Here is a 12,653-nt window from a genome sequence, read left to right as displayed (position 1 = left end):
ATTGTAATTTAAAAATACTGTACTAGTGAGTGGTGTACTGAAACTTAGAGAATATATGCATAATTCAGTGAAATTAATAATTTAAACAGTTAATTAAATGAAAAAAGAATAGTAAAGAGACATTATGACAAGTTGGTTTTCTTTATAATTTTAGAAATTATTTGAATGTAGTAATTGTATAGAACAGTGGTTCCCACTATGAGGAAGCAATAAGGGTTCTGCTTGCACTTTGCAGCTGCTCCTGGAAAATAAATTTAGTAAAAATTAAATGAAATTAAAGAATAAGAAACAAAAAAGTAATCAAAATAAAAGTAGAAATTACATTTTAAACAGAAATTTGCTAAGCGAATTTCGTGCCTCTTCTAGCAGACGACACTTGGTTGTTCTGCTGGCACTAGTTCCAAAATTGTTGCAGGATGAGATGAACAGACAACACTTAGTGGGACACCAGCATGCTGTGTGCGACATTTTAATGACCATTCTTGGAACTGAATGTCTGAATGATTTCTTGGAACTGCACATTTGAGAATTTTCTTACTTATTCTTGACCCTTCGACGATTCCTGGAATCTGCTTGAAACTTAGCCCCATATAAACAAAGGCTAGTTGATCAGTTTGGAATCACTTTGAAGTGAAGTTTCATAGCATTAACATTGTGATTTCTTAGTGATTCTTCAATGAGTTTTCTGTACGAATCCTCAGCATGGTATACTGAAAGGAATGGAATTTTTGGATGTTATTCAGGCACTTTCTAGAAAGTGTAAACATATTAATTACTTGCATAAATCATAAAATCTAACTGTGAAGCAATTTTTTATGCCTTTTTATACACATTTTATGCTTATTACCATTGTTCAGTTCATTCTTAATTAATTTCTGTAATAAGTGAATAAGTATACATATGTCTGGGCATAAGTTTAATTTATTTAGGCAGCTCATGGTCCATATCTACCTTTGCAATTACTATAGTTTTAATATAGCCAATCTCATGCAACACTCTTTCTTACTTACATGCTGAATTAATATAACAGTTTTTGGTTAAGCAAAGTTTCTCTACTGCACATTTTAAATTAAAACAAAAAATTTACAATTAAAAAATAATAATTAAAATATTAAATCCTGGGTCAGAGGATAAATTATGCTTCCTTGTAATCCAATAGTTCTGCAATAACTGAAACATGTCAGGGAAAAGCATCCTAGAAATTGAAGCATATGGAGTCAGAGTGATTTTAATGGCTGACATAATTTTTAGTTAAGTGGTTCCTGTAGAACACAAAATTAAACAATACTTAGTGCAGTTTCACTGCATACTGTTAACATTTATTGGTGGCTAATAACCTTAGCAAACAATTTAATTTCAAATTTATGAATTATAAAAAACATACACAAAAAAGTTTATATAATTGTTTAAAATACTTATAGGAACATAAAGGAAAGAAACTAAATTTTTTTCTATAAATAAATTATTACTTAAACCAACTTATTTGAAATAACAAGTAAACAATATTTGTTTATAATTAGTGTAGTAAGAACAACTGATGTATATATAGTAGTAAAGAGGTCATCTGGAAAGTAGTTTTCATTGAAAAACTGAAGAAAAGTTCCATAATGGAACTTTGTATTTTATTTCTGTATGACCTTAGGCTGTTTTCCCATATTATCATCCTGAACATTTATGCATTTATTGTAACATGTAACAGATTTTTGTATACCTTCACCATACTCATATGCTGACAGTCCAATGAGAAATGCAATAATCACTTCCTTCAGCAGATGTTTGTATTCTTGAAGCATAACCCCGCCTATTTAGCTATTCAGTTTCATCAAAGATGAAACTATTGTAAGCCAAATGTGGGCAGTTATGTGGTTGGTCAAGAACTTCACAATTGAACAGTGGTGTGAGCCAGATATTGCCACGAAGAAAGATCACACATTGATATACAGTAGACCTTTCTTGTGATTCTTATATACCTGTTTTAGTTGCCTTAGTATTTCATGACGTGCAACATTATTTTCTATTTCACTATAAACTAAACAAGGAGTGAAAATTTTTGATGCCTGAAGACCATCATCATGGTTTTCCAAGTCTAAAGAGTTTCCTTAAAAGCCTTGATTTTGGATGGTAAAGTTGATTCGTTTTCTTACTGATCAAAGTTTTGTCACCTCTGATGATAATATGAGAAATTCATCTCCTTGTTCAGATTGATCCAAAAATGACAGTACTTCATCAGTGTGCTTAGTTTGTGTAATAAGTAAGCATCATGGAACTACCTTGCTCAGTTTTTGTGTATGTAAGGTAAACAGTGACACTTTTGTGGATTATGGTGCAAGTAATATGTAGAAATTTTTCATGTACATCAACAAGTTGTATTGTCTGATAAATTCATCAGTCTTTGTTTAGGTCACAAAAAATATTGACCTTCAGGCTATCGCAAATGTGCTGCAAAGTTTCATAAGGATTTTTGCTACCCCATATTTGGCAGTTATGGGTATTCACCTTTCCACTGATGTGAAAGAAATGTTGACTCATCACTAAAAATTACATTGACTAAAAATGTATCATTATCTGGAATTCTCTCCATTATTTTCACACAAAACTGCAGCCGAGCAACTTTGTCGTCATTTGTAATATGTTGAACCACGGTTATTTTGTATGGTGTCAAGTGCAGTCATTTACGTAATACCTGCTAAATAGTCATTTGTGGAATGCCATCTCATGTAATGCATGTTGAGTTGATTTCTTCAGACTACGTGCCAACCTTTCTCTGAGATGTTCCACAGTAGCTTAAGGACGTGTGTGCATCCTAGTGATTTTGTATGTTTAACAGAACACCCGCTCTCAACAAAGATTTGGTGTCAAGAGTAAATTTTATGCCTGCTAGGAGGCTCCTTATGCTCTCTATGAAAATTACATTGAGTACATCCAGTTACTGACCGCAAATTATGAAACGAAAACACACAGCAAACATGTTCCACACCAGTAATTGTATCTATTTTTAACAATTTTTTTGGCCAGTGGCCAAATTTAGTACTAATGAACTATGCGAGTCAAAACTTGATGTGTTTTGCTATGAAATGAGACCTCAACTGAATCTGTAAGTTATCTAAATAAATTTTTATATGTTTTTAAAGTTGGGAAGTCCTTTTTTGAATCAGCTGGTATATTCTAAATAAAAGAGAGACTTTGATGATTCAACTTCATGCAGTACCCAGAACTACGTAATTATACACAAGCATACCAGACTAGGGTGTAGAAACAAATGGTGACTAACTTGAAAAAAGTTGCACTTAAAGTGCTACTTTCTTGCATCAAGAAACTTCCTTTTATGAATAGATCTCTTAATGGGACAGATCATTTGCACAATAAGTCTTCCACAATCAATAAAGGTTTTTCTGCAGAAATTAAATTACATACATTCCATCTTATATAAAGTAGCATAATTTTCTTTGTGTGAAAGAGATTATAGAAATGTAGTTTCATTTAAAACTTATTCTCACTCTTTACATGTTAAGGTTCATAGAGGAGTTCATGGATTTGTTTGGAGTACTTCATCATTTCCCATTGTGAATGCATCAATAAATGTTGAAGGTATTGATCATATTGTACGGACTGCAGCCAATGGAGATTATTGGAGGCTATTAGCTCCTGGTAAATATTATGTTACTGCTTCAGCAGAAGGGTAAGTAATGTTTTACTGATATAATATTTCTTAATTTTTTCAAAGTTCCTTAATTTCTGTTGCTAATTGTTTTTTCTTTTCCCAAAGCATCTTATAAAATTACTTTCCTACTTTAGGTCAAAATGCTGGTCGATTTCAAATTTCTGGCTGTCAGAAATTATTAAAAAAGTTTTGCAGAATGTAGCGTGTTCGACAGTGAAAAATGGGCACTAGGGGGGAAAAAATGGAAGAAAGAATAAAGGTGTTTGAAATTTAGCATTATATGGAAGATTTTAAAATTAGGTCTTTTAGTAAAGTTCAAAATGAAAATTTCTTAGATGAATTGGAGAAGAGATGAATTTGTTGCAAAATCATGTAAAGAGATGAACTGGATTTCTAGGACATGTATCAAAATATACATAGTCCATTTTTTAATTAAGGGTAGAAACTATAATGAAAGACTAAAATTATTAAGACTATTATATTAAGCTTCTTGAACCATTATTACATTCTTATCTTATCTGTCTTCTTACATTACATTCTTATTAAGAGTTGATCCTGAGCAAGAGAGTAAAATAAGATCAACCATTGTCAGAGGCAGTTCCTTTGCAGGCTTCTTCCCTCCCATTACTTTATCCTTTATTCGAGTCCCATAGGAGATGGACCTGCTTCCATCTGTAGTGTTATATCATCATCTTGTGTTAGCCAGTAGGGCAGCCATTTTTTTATTTCTAAAACTTAGTAAGATAGCAACTGTGTGCCTGTGGAATGTGAGATCATCCAAGAACTCTTCCTACCTAGCCGGGGATTTCACAAAAAAAAACAAACTAGTGAAAAAAAAAAACCTTGCATGTTACTTAGGTAACCAATGGTAGACTCATATCAATATGAAGGGTTGTTAAAGTGGAAAATAATATATTCACATGGTATTTTTTCTTTTTTATTGACAAATGCCTAATAAAGAACTACTATTATTTATATTTGAATATTATTTAACTGTGACCTAAGTAGTATAATACTCTTATGACAAACTGTGTTAAAATGGTTATTTTTGCATTTCATATAATTAATCCATTGTGTAAAAAGAGTTCTCTAGATTCATGATTGTTTAAAGCACATTGTATAAATATACAAAAATGAACACATGTGAATTGTAAAAATATTGACAATGTAACAACCAAATGATAAAAAATATAACTTTATTGTAACAAAATGGGTTTTATTACAGTAGGGGTTTACTAAAAAAAATCCTTAGAAATAAAAGAAAGAGCGGGAAGATGGAATGGGTGTGTGTTTAAGCAAATAGGGTAGAATACAGAGAGTTCATTCTTGTCCCTTATTCCAGATAATTTTAGAATTATATATTTTGAGTTCAAAACTATAGTTTTATTTAAATGGGAACATATTGGTTGATTACAGGGGATAGCAAACTGGAGTCAGATTGATCCAGCTTGCTTATTGGTTTGTAGTGAGATTTACAACCTGATTGTGTAGTTCTTCAAAACATGGAAGCCTGTTAAATATATAACAGTAAAAGAATTACAATTTATTTTATGAGTGCAACAATTATTAGGTAAAAAATTGCCGGTATTAGATAAAATGTAGTATTTTTGCAATATAATGAACCAGTGTAAATATAATTTCTTGTAAAGTTTTATTTTGTCTCAAATTATAAAAGTTAGAAATAGTTAAAATAAGAGGCTAACTAAATTTTATAGTAATCATTCAATTGCATTAATAGATTAATAAATAATATTGTATAATTAATAACTGTTAGATTTACATATTTGAATGTGATAATTTTTATAAATAAACGAACTACTGTATGAACACTTCTGGAATTCAATTAGTCTTGTTTCCAGAAATAGTGCATGCATGCCTGAGTGTGATTTTAACAGTAAATAGAATTATTTTTATAATTTAGTGTAATTGGTTTACATCTTATCAAATTACCTGAAACCCTAATGCTTCATAAAATCCTTTAGGTATTATCTAGTTTTTCAATAGAAGTGTTTCATGACATTTATTAATGAAATGTTAAGAAAAATGCTTTTAAATTGTTTGTAAATATTTAATTAAACTTTAAACCCATAGTCTGTGGAGTACAGGATTGTTTACATCTTGTATATCACCATGTCATTGGTATCACATGGTGACCAGCACCAACAGATCCATGTACATATAATGTGAATTTCTTTATCTTACATATTGACCTAGCACCAGTCTTCTGGTGATCATACTGAGTCTGTTTTAATAAAGTATATGTATTTTTATTTATGAATGATTGTATTATTACCTAAGGTTGGTCAAAAATAAATTATTAATTAATTAATTACATCAGTTATATTAATTAATAGCTTATTGCATTACATGAATAATATAGGTCATTTGTATTTATGCAATATTGCATAATGTAGATTACAGCCATAAGTATGTGAGAAAGAATAAATTTAACATTCAGTTAAACGAGATTAATTTAACAACTTGTAACGTGATAGTTTTGGTTTTCTTTAATATTACTAAAAATAGTAATCTGTAATATCTTAATACCTGGAAAACTGCATGTTATTTCTTTTCAACAGTTGCCTCATTAAAATTAGGAAAAAACCAGTTAAATTTAATTAATTTCAGTATCTGAATTATTATCAACACAGCATTTTTTGAAATCAATGCATACACTTGCTTAATCAATAGCGTACATCAAAGTCTATGCTAATTGTGGACTAAGAAACTATTTTTTTTTATAATTGTAAAAAATTGGTCATCTAGAATGTAAATTTAATCATGGTGTTAGGAAAATATAATTATACAAAGTTATGTTGAAAAAAAAATATAACAGGATTTTATTAACATAATCAGAATTATTTTTTTAAATAATTAGTTTTTCAGGTGTCAGAAATGCCAATAACTATCCATATTGTAGACTAATAACTGATGGTTTCATATGAATTGCTTTTTATGCATAAAAAATCATAAAATTTGGATAAAAACTTGATAAAACTGTTGAAAAAAATATGGATAATAACCCTACAAAAATGTTTTTTTTAGTCTCAACCCATTTTTAATTGATAAAATTAAATTAGTATTTTCAAAAGTCTACTAAAATATTGTGAATTAACAGTTTTCTGAGGAAATAATCGCATAGCCCACTGATGTTCTAAATACCAGTGTTTTTAAGATGTAATGGTTAAAGCACAGGTGTGATTTTTTGTGATCTTCAGTTTTCCAGTGTATAAAGTAACCAATGTAATTGAGCTTGCATTCACTGTATGACATCATTGTATACTGTGATTGTGATAAAAAAATAAACGTCACCGACTCAGCCTTTTAGTTTATATAACCGTGTTTTAAACGTTTATAAACATGGGTTATATATTATGTATTTAAGCACTAAAATTTAGAATAATAACAGATTTTTTTATTTTTTTTTAATTTCAGGTATAAAACTGAAAGAACTGAAGTGACTGTTCCAGATGATATCATTGGTGTTTCTGTTAATTTCACATTGCTTCGAGATGATCCAAGAACATGGGCATTAAACTATGACTTTGATTTGATTGATAATGCTAGCCCTATGACAGAATATTTGAAAGCTAATGAGTTAATAAAAAAATTAATTTCTTTGGAGTCTTTCCAGCCAACATTGGTTCAATATGAAGTTACTGCATTCAATACTCCGTACCTAAAAATTTCCAAGGAGGTAATCTATATGTTGTAAAATTATGTTAAAGATACCTAATCGCTAATAATTTTTTTAACGTAGTTGTCTTTCAGGATTTAAATTAAACTTCCTTTTCTTATCCTTTGCACAGTATAGACTGATATTTCAGTAAGTATGTTGCATTTTGATGAATCTGATAGGCTTTTTTTCATTATGACTACTATGATGTCCAATTTTAAGGTGAGAATACTGAAAGCACTGTACTACTTTTGGTATCAGTTTGGATTTTATTTTACTTTTTTTAAACCATTCCTACTGACTAAACTGAATGTAAATCTGATGAATAAAACTGCTTTTGTTGGGGAGGAAAGGAATTCTTTTATGAAGAAAAAACATCTTTCAAATAAAAAATTACTAATTTAAATTAAAAAAGTAATTTTTTAATTTAAAAAAAATTACTTTAAAAAATTGAAAAATTAATTTTTTCATTAAAATGTTTGAATTATCTTAGGTACTAATGTTACATATGTTACATCCATAAACTTTCACCTTATATAAGATGGCTTACATTTAATTAATGCAGTTCTAAGGACCACAGAGTTACTTACTCTATTTCATTTGTCATAATTAATAAAAATATGTGTAAAAATTATGAAAGAACCATCACTAATTCTAGATCTAAAAGATTGCCTATAGATTTCTTATTTCCTTATCCCTACCATGGCTTTCTTTTTTGCAATCTAAAATCTGCTTCTAAATTTTGTTAGAGAATTCCCTAAAAGGTATTTACTATAATGTATAAGAGAAAACACTGATATGTCAAACTGACTGATTATCCTTTGTATCATCAAATCTAGATTTTAATGTTAGTCCATAGATGTTTGAGGATTTTTATGTTTTTAATTTATTTTTTCAAATATGTAATTTTATTTCTGTTTACACCTAAATTTTCCTCCTCTATTTGTTTATTTATTCTGTTTTATGTATGCATTCATCCTGCTGTTTAATACTTTGGTATTCCTATCCTATATAATTGAACTTTATTGCTATGGTATCCTATATAATTGAACTTTGTGTATGTGGGCAATGCCATAAACTATTTTATTTTTTAATTCTTGTAAATAAATTTCAAACATAACAGCCGATAAAGGAAATCCCATTGGCAAAGTCTTGTTTGTAAAATACTCACACCTTATTAAATTCAAAATAATTTTGTTGACATATTCCTAATGAAGTTTATAATATATCGATAAATTTTGGGTCCTCATTATTATTTTTCAGTTTATTTTTTTTATACATAATAAAAAATATCTAATATCCCTATAGATCAAACTATTTGTATAATAAAAAATAAACTTAATGGTATTACCCACATACACATAGTTCAATTATGGGTTCATTACATTGATATTTTGGTAATCTATGAGCCTGTTATAAATAATGAACATCTTATAATTTTGAAAAACTTAATTCATATCATAATAATTTAAAATTTATGTTTAAAACAGATAAATGCAGAAAAATAGGTTTTTTAGTTGTTAACATAGAAATTAATAAAAGTAATAAAATTATAACGTCTGTATATAGGAAACCAGCAGCAAGTAAAATAACTGTTAACAAAAGATCAAATTATCCTTGGACTTACAAAATTAATATATTTACAAACATGTTGAATACAGCGATACATTACACACAGAATAATAAGGAAAAATTAGATACAAAAATAAATATTATAAAAAGTATTGCAGTTAAAAATGATATAGCACCTCATTAATTGATAATATTTATAAAAACAAAAATTAAAATCTAGTAATGCAACAAAATTGAAACCTGTAAAATAATAAACCTGGCAAGGAGAATATTTATAAAATATTCCTTTATTAATAATATATTGAAAATTTGATTAATGTTTATAATGCTGAAATATATAAACCATATAACCGTATAATAAAACATTTGAAATTCCGTAATGATGGTAATGATCCTAATGGTTGTGTGGTGTCTATAAAATAATATGTAATGATTGTAATAAAATTTATATTGGGAAAACTAATAGATCATTTAGAGCAAGATATTCAGAACACTTTAGATTTTATAAAAACAATAAGTTAGGTTTCTCTAATCTTGCTGACCATTTAGTAGTTAACAAACATTCCATCACTGACTTAGATACAAATTTTAAAATAATTTAAATTACAAAAGAATGTGATAATAACAATAAAAATTAGACATTTAAAAAAAATATTATTTATACAAATATAGGCAAAAGTATAACTTGATTAATGTGCAGACAGAGTTTGATAATGATAATTTTTTTTATCAAAACCGTCAAAAATAGCTGCACATTTGTATAAATTATTAAGTAAAAAAATTCATATAATATTAGTACAGTACTGTATGTTTGGCTGGCCACAGGCAATATTTTTATTTTTATTTTTTACTACATATTTTACAATGTGCGACAATTTTTAATGTTTTAATTTTAATGTGTAATTTTTTAAAAATTTTGATTAACTGACGATGAGAGAAACCCTTGAAAGCACTTTTAATGTAAAAATTGGAGGAACAATAAGATAAGGTAAGAAACATTGATAGATGATGTACTGTTGGTGGTAAGCTAGGTTTTACTTTTGTCTTTGATATATGTATTAAATGAAATATAAACAACCAAAACACAGTAAATAGATAAGTTAAAAACTTACCTTATTAATTCCAAGAATCAATTTTCACAGGATCCTTCATCTGCAGTTGTTATTAAATTATTTAATTACATTAAAATATATTTATTTTATAATTTGTCAAATTTGTTAAGATTGTTTTCTTTTATAAAAATTTTATTATGAATGAGTACACAGATTCTGTTGTCCGGTACTGGAATATTCCACAGACTGCACAGCAGAATCTGCAAATTAGTTCATAAAACATTTCAAAATTTTTAAAAAAGAAAACAAATTTGACAAATTATAAAATAAAATATATTTTTATGTAATTATAGAATTTAATTACTAAAGATGTGGGATCCCACAAAAATCAATTTACTGTGTTTTGGTGGTTTATATTTCATTTAATATTAAATTATATTAACACAGTGGTCAGTATGTTAATGAATTATTTGAATTTTCAAAAAAGTAAAATATATATATATATTTTTTTTTATTATTATTATTATTATGGAACTAGTAAAATAGTTACAGGGGAAAATACGTAAAACAATAAATCCAGAGTTATTAGCTAGCTGAATTTTCTATTAGACTTTGTTATATTTCAAACATTAAAATGATTAAAATCAGTTGAAAATAAATATCAGCTATAATTCAAAGGTTAAAAAAAACATACAAACAGAATGAATTATAAAAAGTAGAATGGTTCCCAGTGCTACATGGTAACTGCAAAATATTCAGAACTTATTGACCTTACTACAGTTAATGAAAACAGAAATACCTTAGATTGTACCACTATAGTCATAGTATGATGTGGTATCCATGTTTCCTGTATGTTTATTGGCATATATGCCAAGCTGTGCATCTTTACACTTGGAGATATATTTATTTAAAGTCTGAATTATTCCTTAAAATTGACATTAGTAATCCTTTATCTGAAGATGGATGTATTAGAGAATATTTATCTGTTTAAAAGATGTAAAAATGTATTTAAAACAATTGATCCATGGATGAATGAACAGACATTTAAATACAAGGTTGTTTGAATACATAAATGTTTCTTTGTTTTTAAATTAGATTGCATATATTAAGTTTTCTTAATAATGGAATTTTTTAACATAATACAGACATTTTCTGTAGAGCATAAAAGATGTTTTGAAGTCATAATTCTTATCAATTTGTGGCACAGATAGATTTCTGTGTCACAATGTACATAATTTGCACGTGAAGTTATGTCTTTGAACATAATTTTCATTCCCAATTGTTTTTCATTTGCAGTGATTTCATAAGATTTATTGTTTGTGATTTTATAGATCGGTGCTCCTGATGAAAGTAAGCTTAACATTTTGATTTTGGGTAATCTGTATGGTACTGAAATGGCAGGGCGAGAGATTGCTCTACGTTTAACACGTCATTTGGTTAAAGGATTTGAGATTCGTGATAGTGAGTCTTCGCTCATTTTATCCAATTCTGTTATTCATATTATTCCAATTGTTGATTCATATTTTGATCAAGTCGAATCAGTTGACCTGAATTGCCATTCAGGTGATTCCAGTATGAATTCTGTCGCTTCAGCAATTGCTACTGGAAAGCTTAGTACTTCTCAGGTTGCAAAGCAGTTTATATATTTTCTGCAACAAAACCATTTTGACTTAGTGTTCAGCCTTGAAGGAGGAGGATTATCTCTCAAGTAAGTAAAGTATACGTTTAAGCTAAACCTTTTTTTATGCTGAAAGCATTATAATGTTACCTTTTCAGTCTAGATCAGTGGTGATTTACAGTTTCTTACTGTTCATGCGTGTTTCTTGTTAAACCTCTTTGATTATCACAAAATTCCGTAAATTTTTATATTGATATTTTTTAGCGTTTTCACTAATAAGCTTTTTTATTAATGAAAATACAGAGTTGCAGTAATAAACATTTCTACAATTCCATGATCATTTTTTAATAAGTTTGTTAAACAGTAATAAATTTCAGCTATATTTAAAAATTCTGCAGAATGTGATTTTAACATTAGTGATTTTAATAATTTCTCGTTTTAACAACATTCTTTCCCTATCCCACCAAAAACCTATAAGAAGAACATCAAAATTTGCATAGCTGTAATAATATTCTTTCTTGCATATAATATCAGTTTAAACTAATGGCCAAAAGCTGTAGTAGATATTTATAAAAACAATTCCGATAGCCATGTTGAATTTTTCATTTCCGAGAAATAAAAATAAGAAATTAAACATAACAAATTATAATTTTATGTGAAAGTAGGTTATACAGATTTCAATATCCTTCAGGGATGAATGAAAAATTTAAAAACTTGGAATGTGATAACTTCTTTATTTTTTATACTACACGGAGTAAAAAGACACTAGAATATCACTAGATTGTGGGTAGTATTATGAAGTTTATGTCTGATGACATTTTTTTATCAAATCAGAAATAGATATATGCAAATAGCTTCATTTCTACCCCGCTTTCATCCCTTTTAACAATCTGTAGGCCAACTCATCCGCTTTGGTTCTCCAGAATTTTAAGAGTTGAGTAAAAATAATTTAAATAAAAAAGTTAATGTTTCTGATTTTTCTACTGCATCTTTCTGGTCTATATTTACTGTACTTTTGCTCCAATTCAATATGCTTAACAGGAATGTAGTTTTACATTGAGAATTAAAAATTTT

The 12,653-nt window shown here is 28.0% G+C and overlaps 1 protein-coding gene across 1 annotated transcript in view; it reads left to right on the top strand.

The window, feature by feature from the left end:
• svr (Carboxypeptidase D svr) overlaps nucleotides 1-12,653 on the top strand; it is a 125,262-nt gene that overhangs the window by 82,874 nt on the left and 29,735 nt on the right. Inside the window, exons 12-14 of the mRNA XM_075363351.1 lie at nucleotides 3,513-3,679; nucleotides 7,097-7,358; nucleotides 11,293-11,669. Of these exons, the coding sequence (XP_075219466.1) occupies nucleotides 3,513-3,679; nucleotides 7,097-7,358; nucleotides 11,293-11,669 (806 nt within the window). The remainder of the gene's footprint in view (nucleotides 1-3,512; nucleotides 3,680-7,096; nucleotides 7,359-11,292; nucleotides 11,670-12,653) is intronic.

The sequence above is a fragment of the Lycorma delicatula genome, chromosome 4 (assembly GCF_047948215.1).
Source record: "Lycorma delicatula isolate Av1 chromosome 4, ASM4794821v1, whole genome shotgun sequence".
Classification (NCBI taxonomy): domain Eukaryota; kingdom Metazoa; phylum Arthropoda; class Insecta; order Hemiptera; family Fulgoridae; genus Lycorma; species Lycorma delicatula.
The sequence above is the reverse complement of the archived record's forward strand: the minus strand, read 5'-3'. Positions and strand labels throughout refer to the sequence as shown.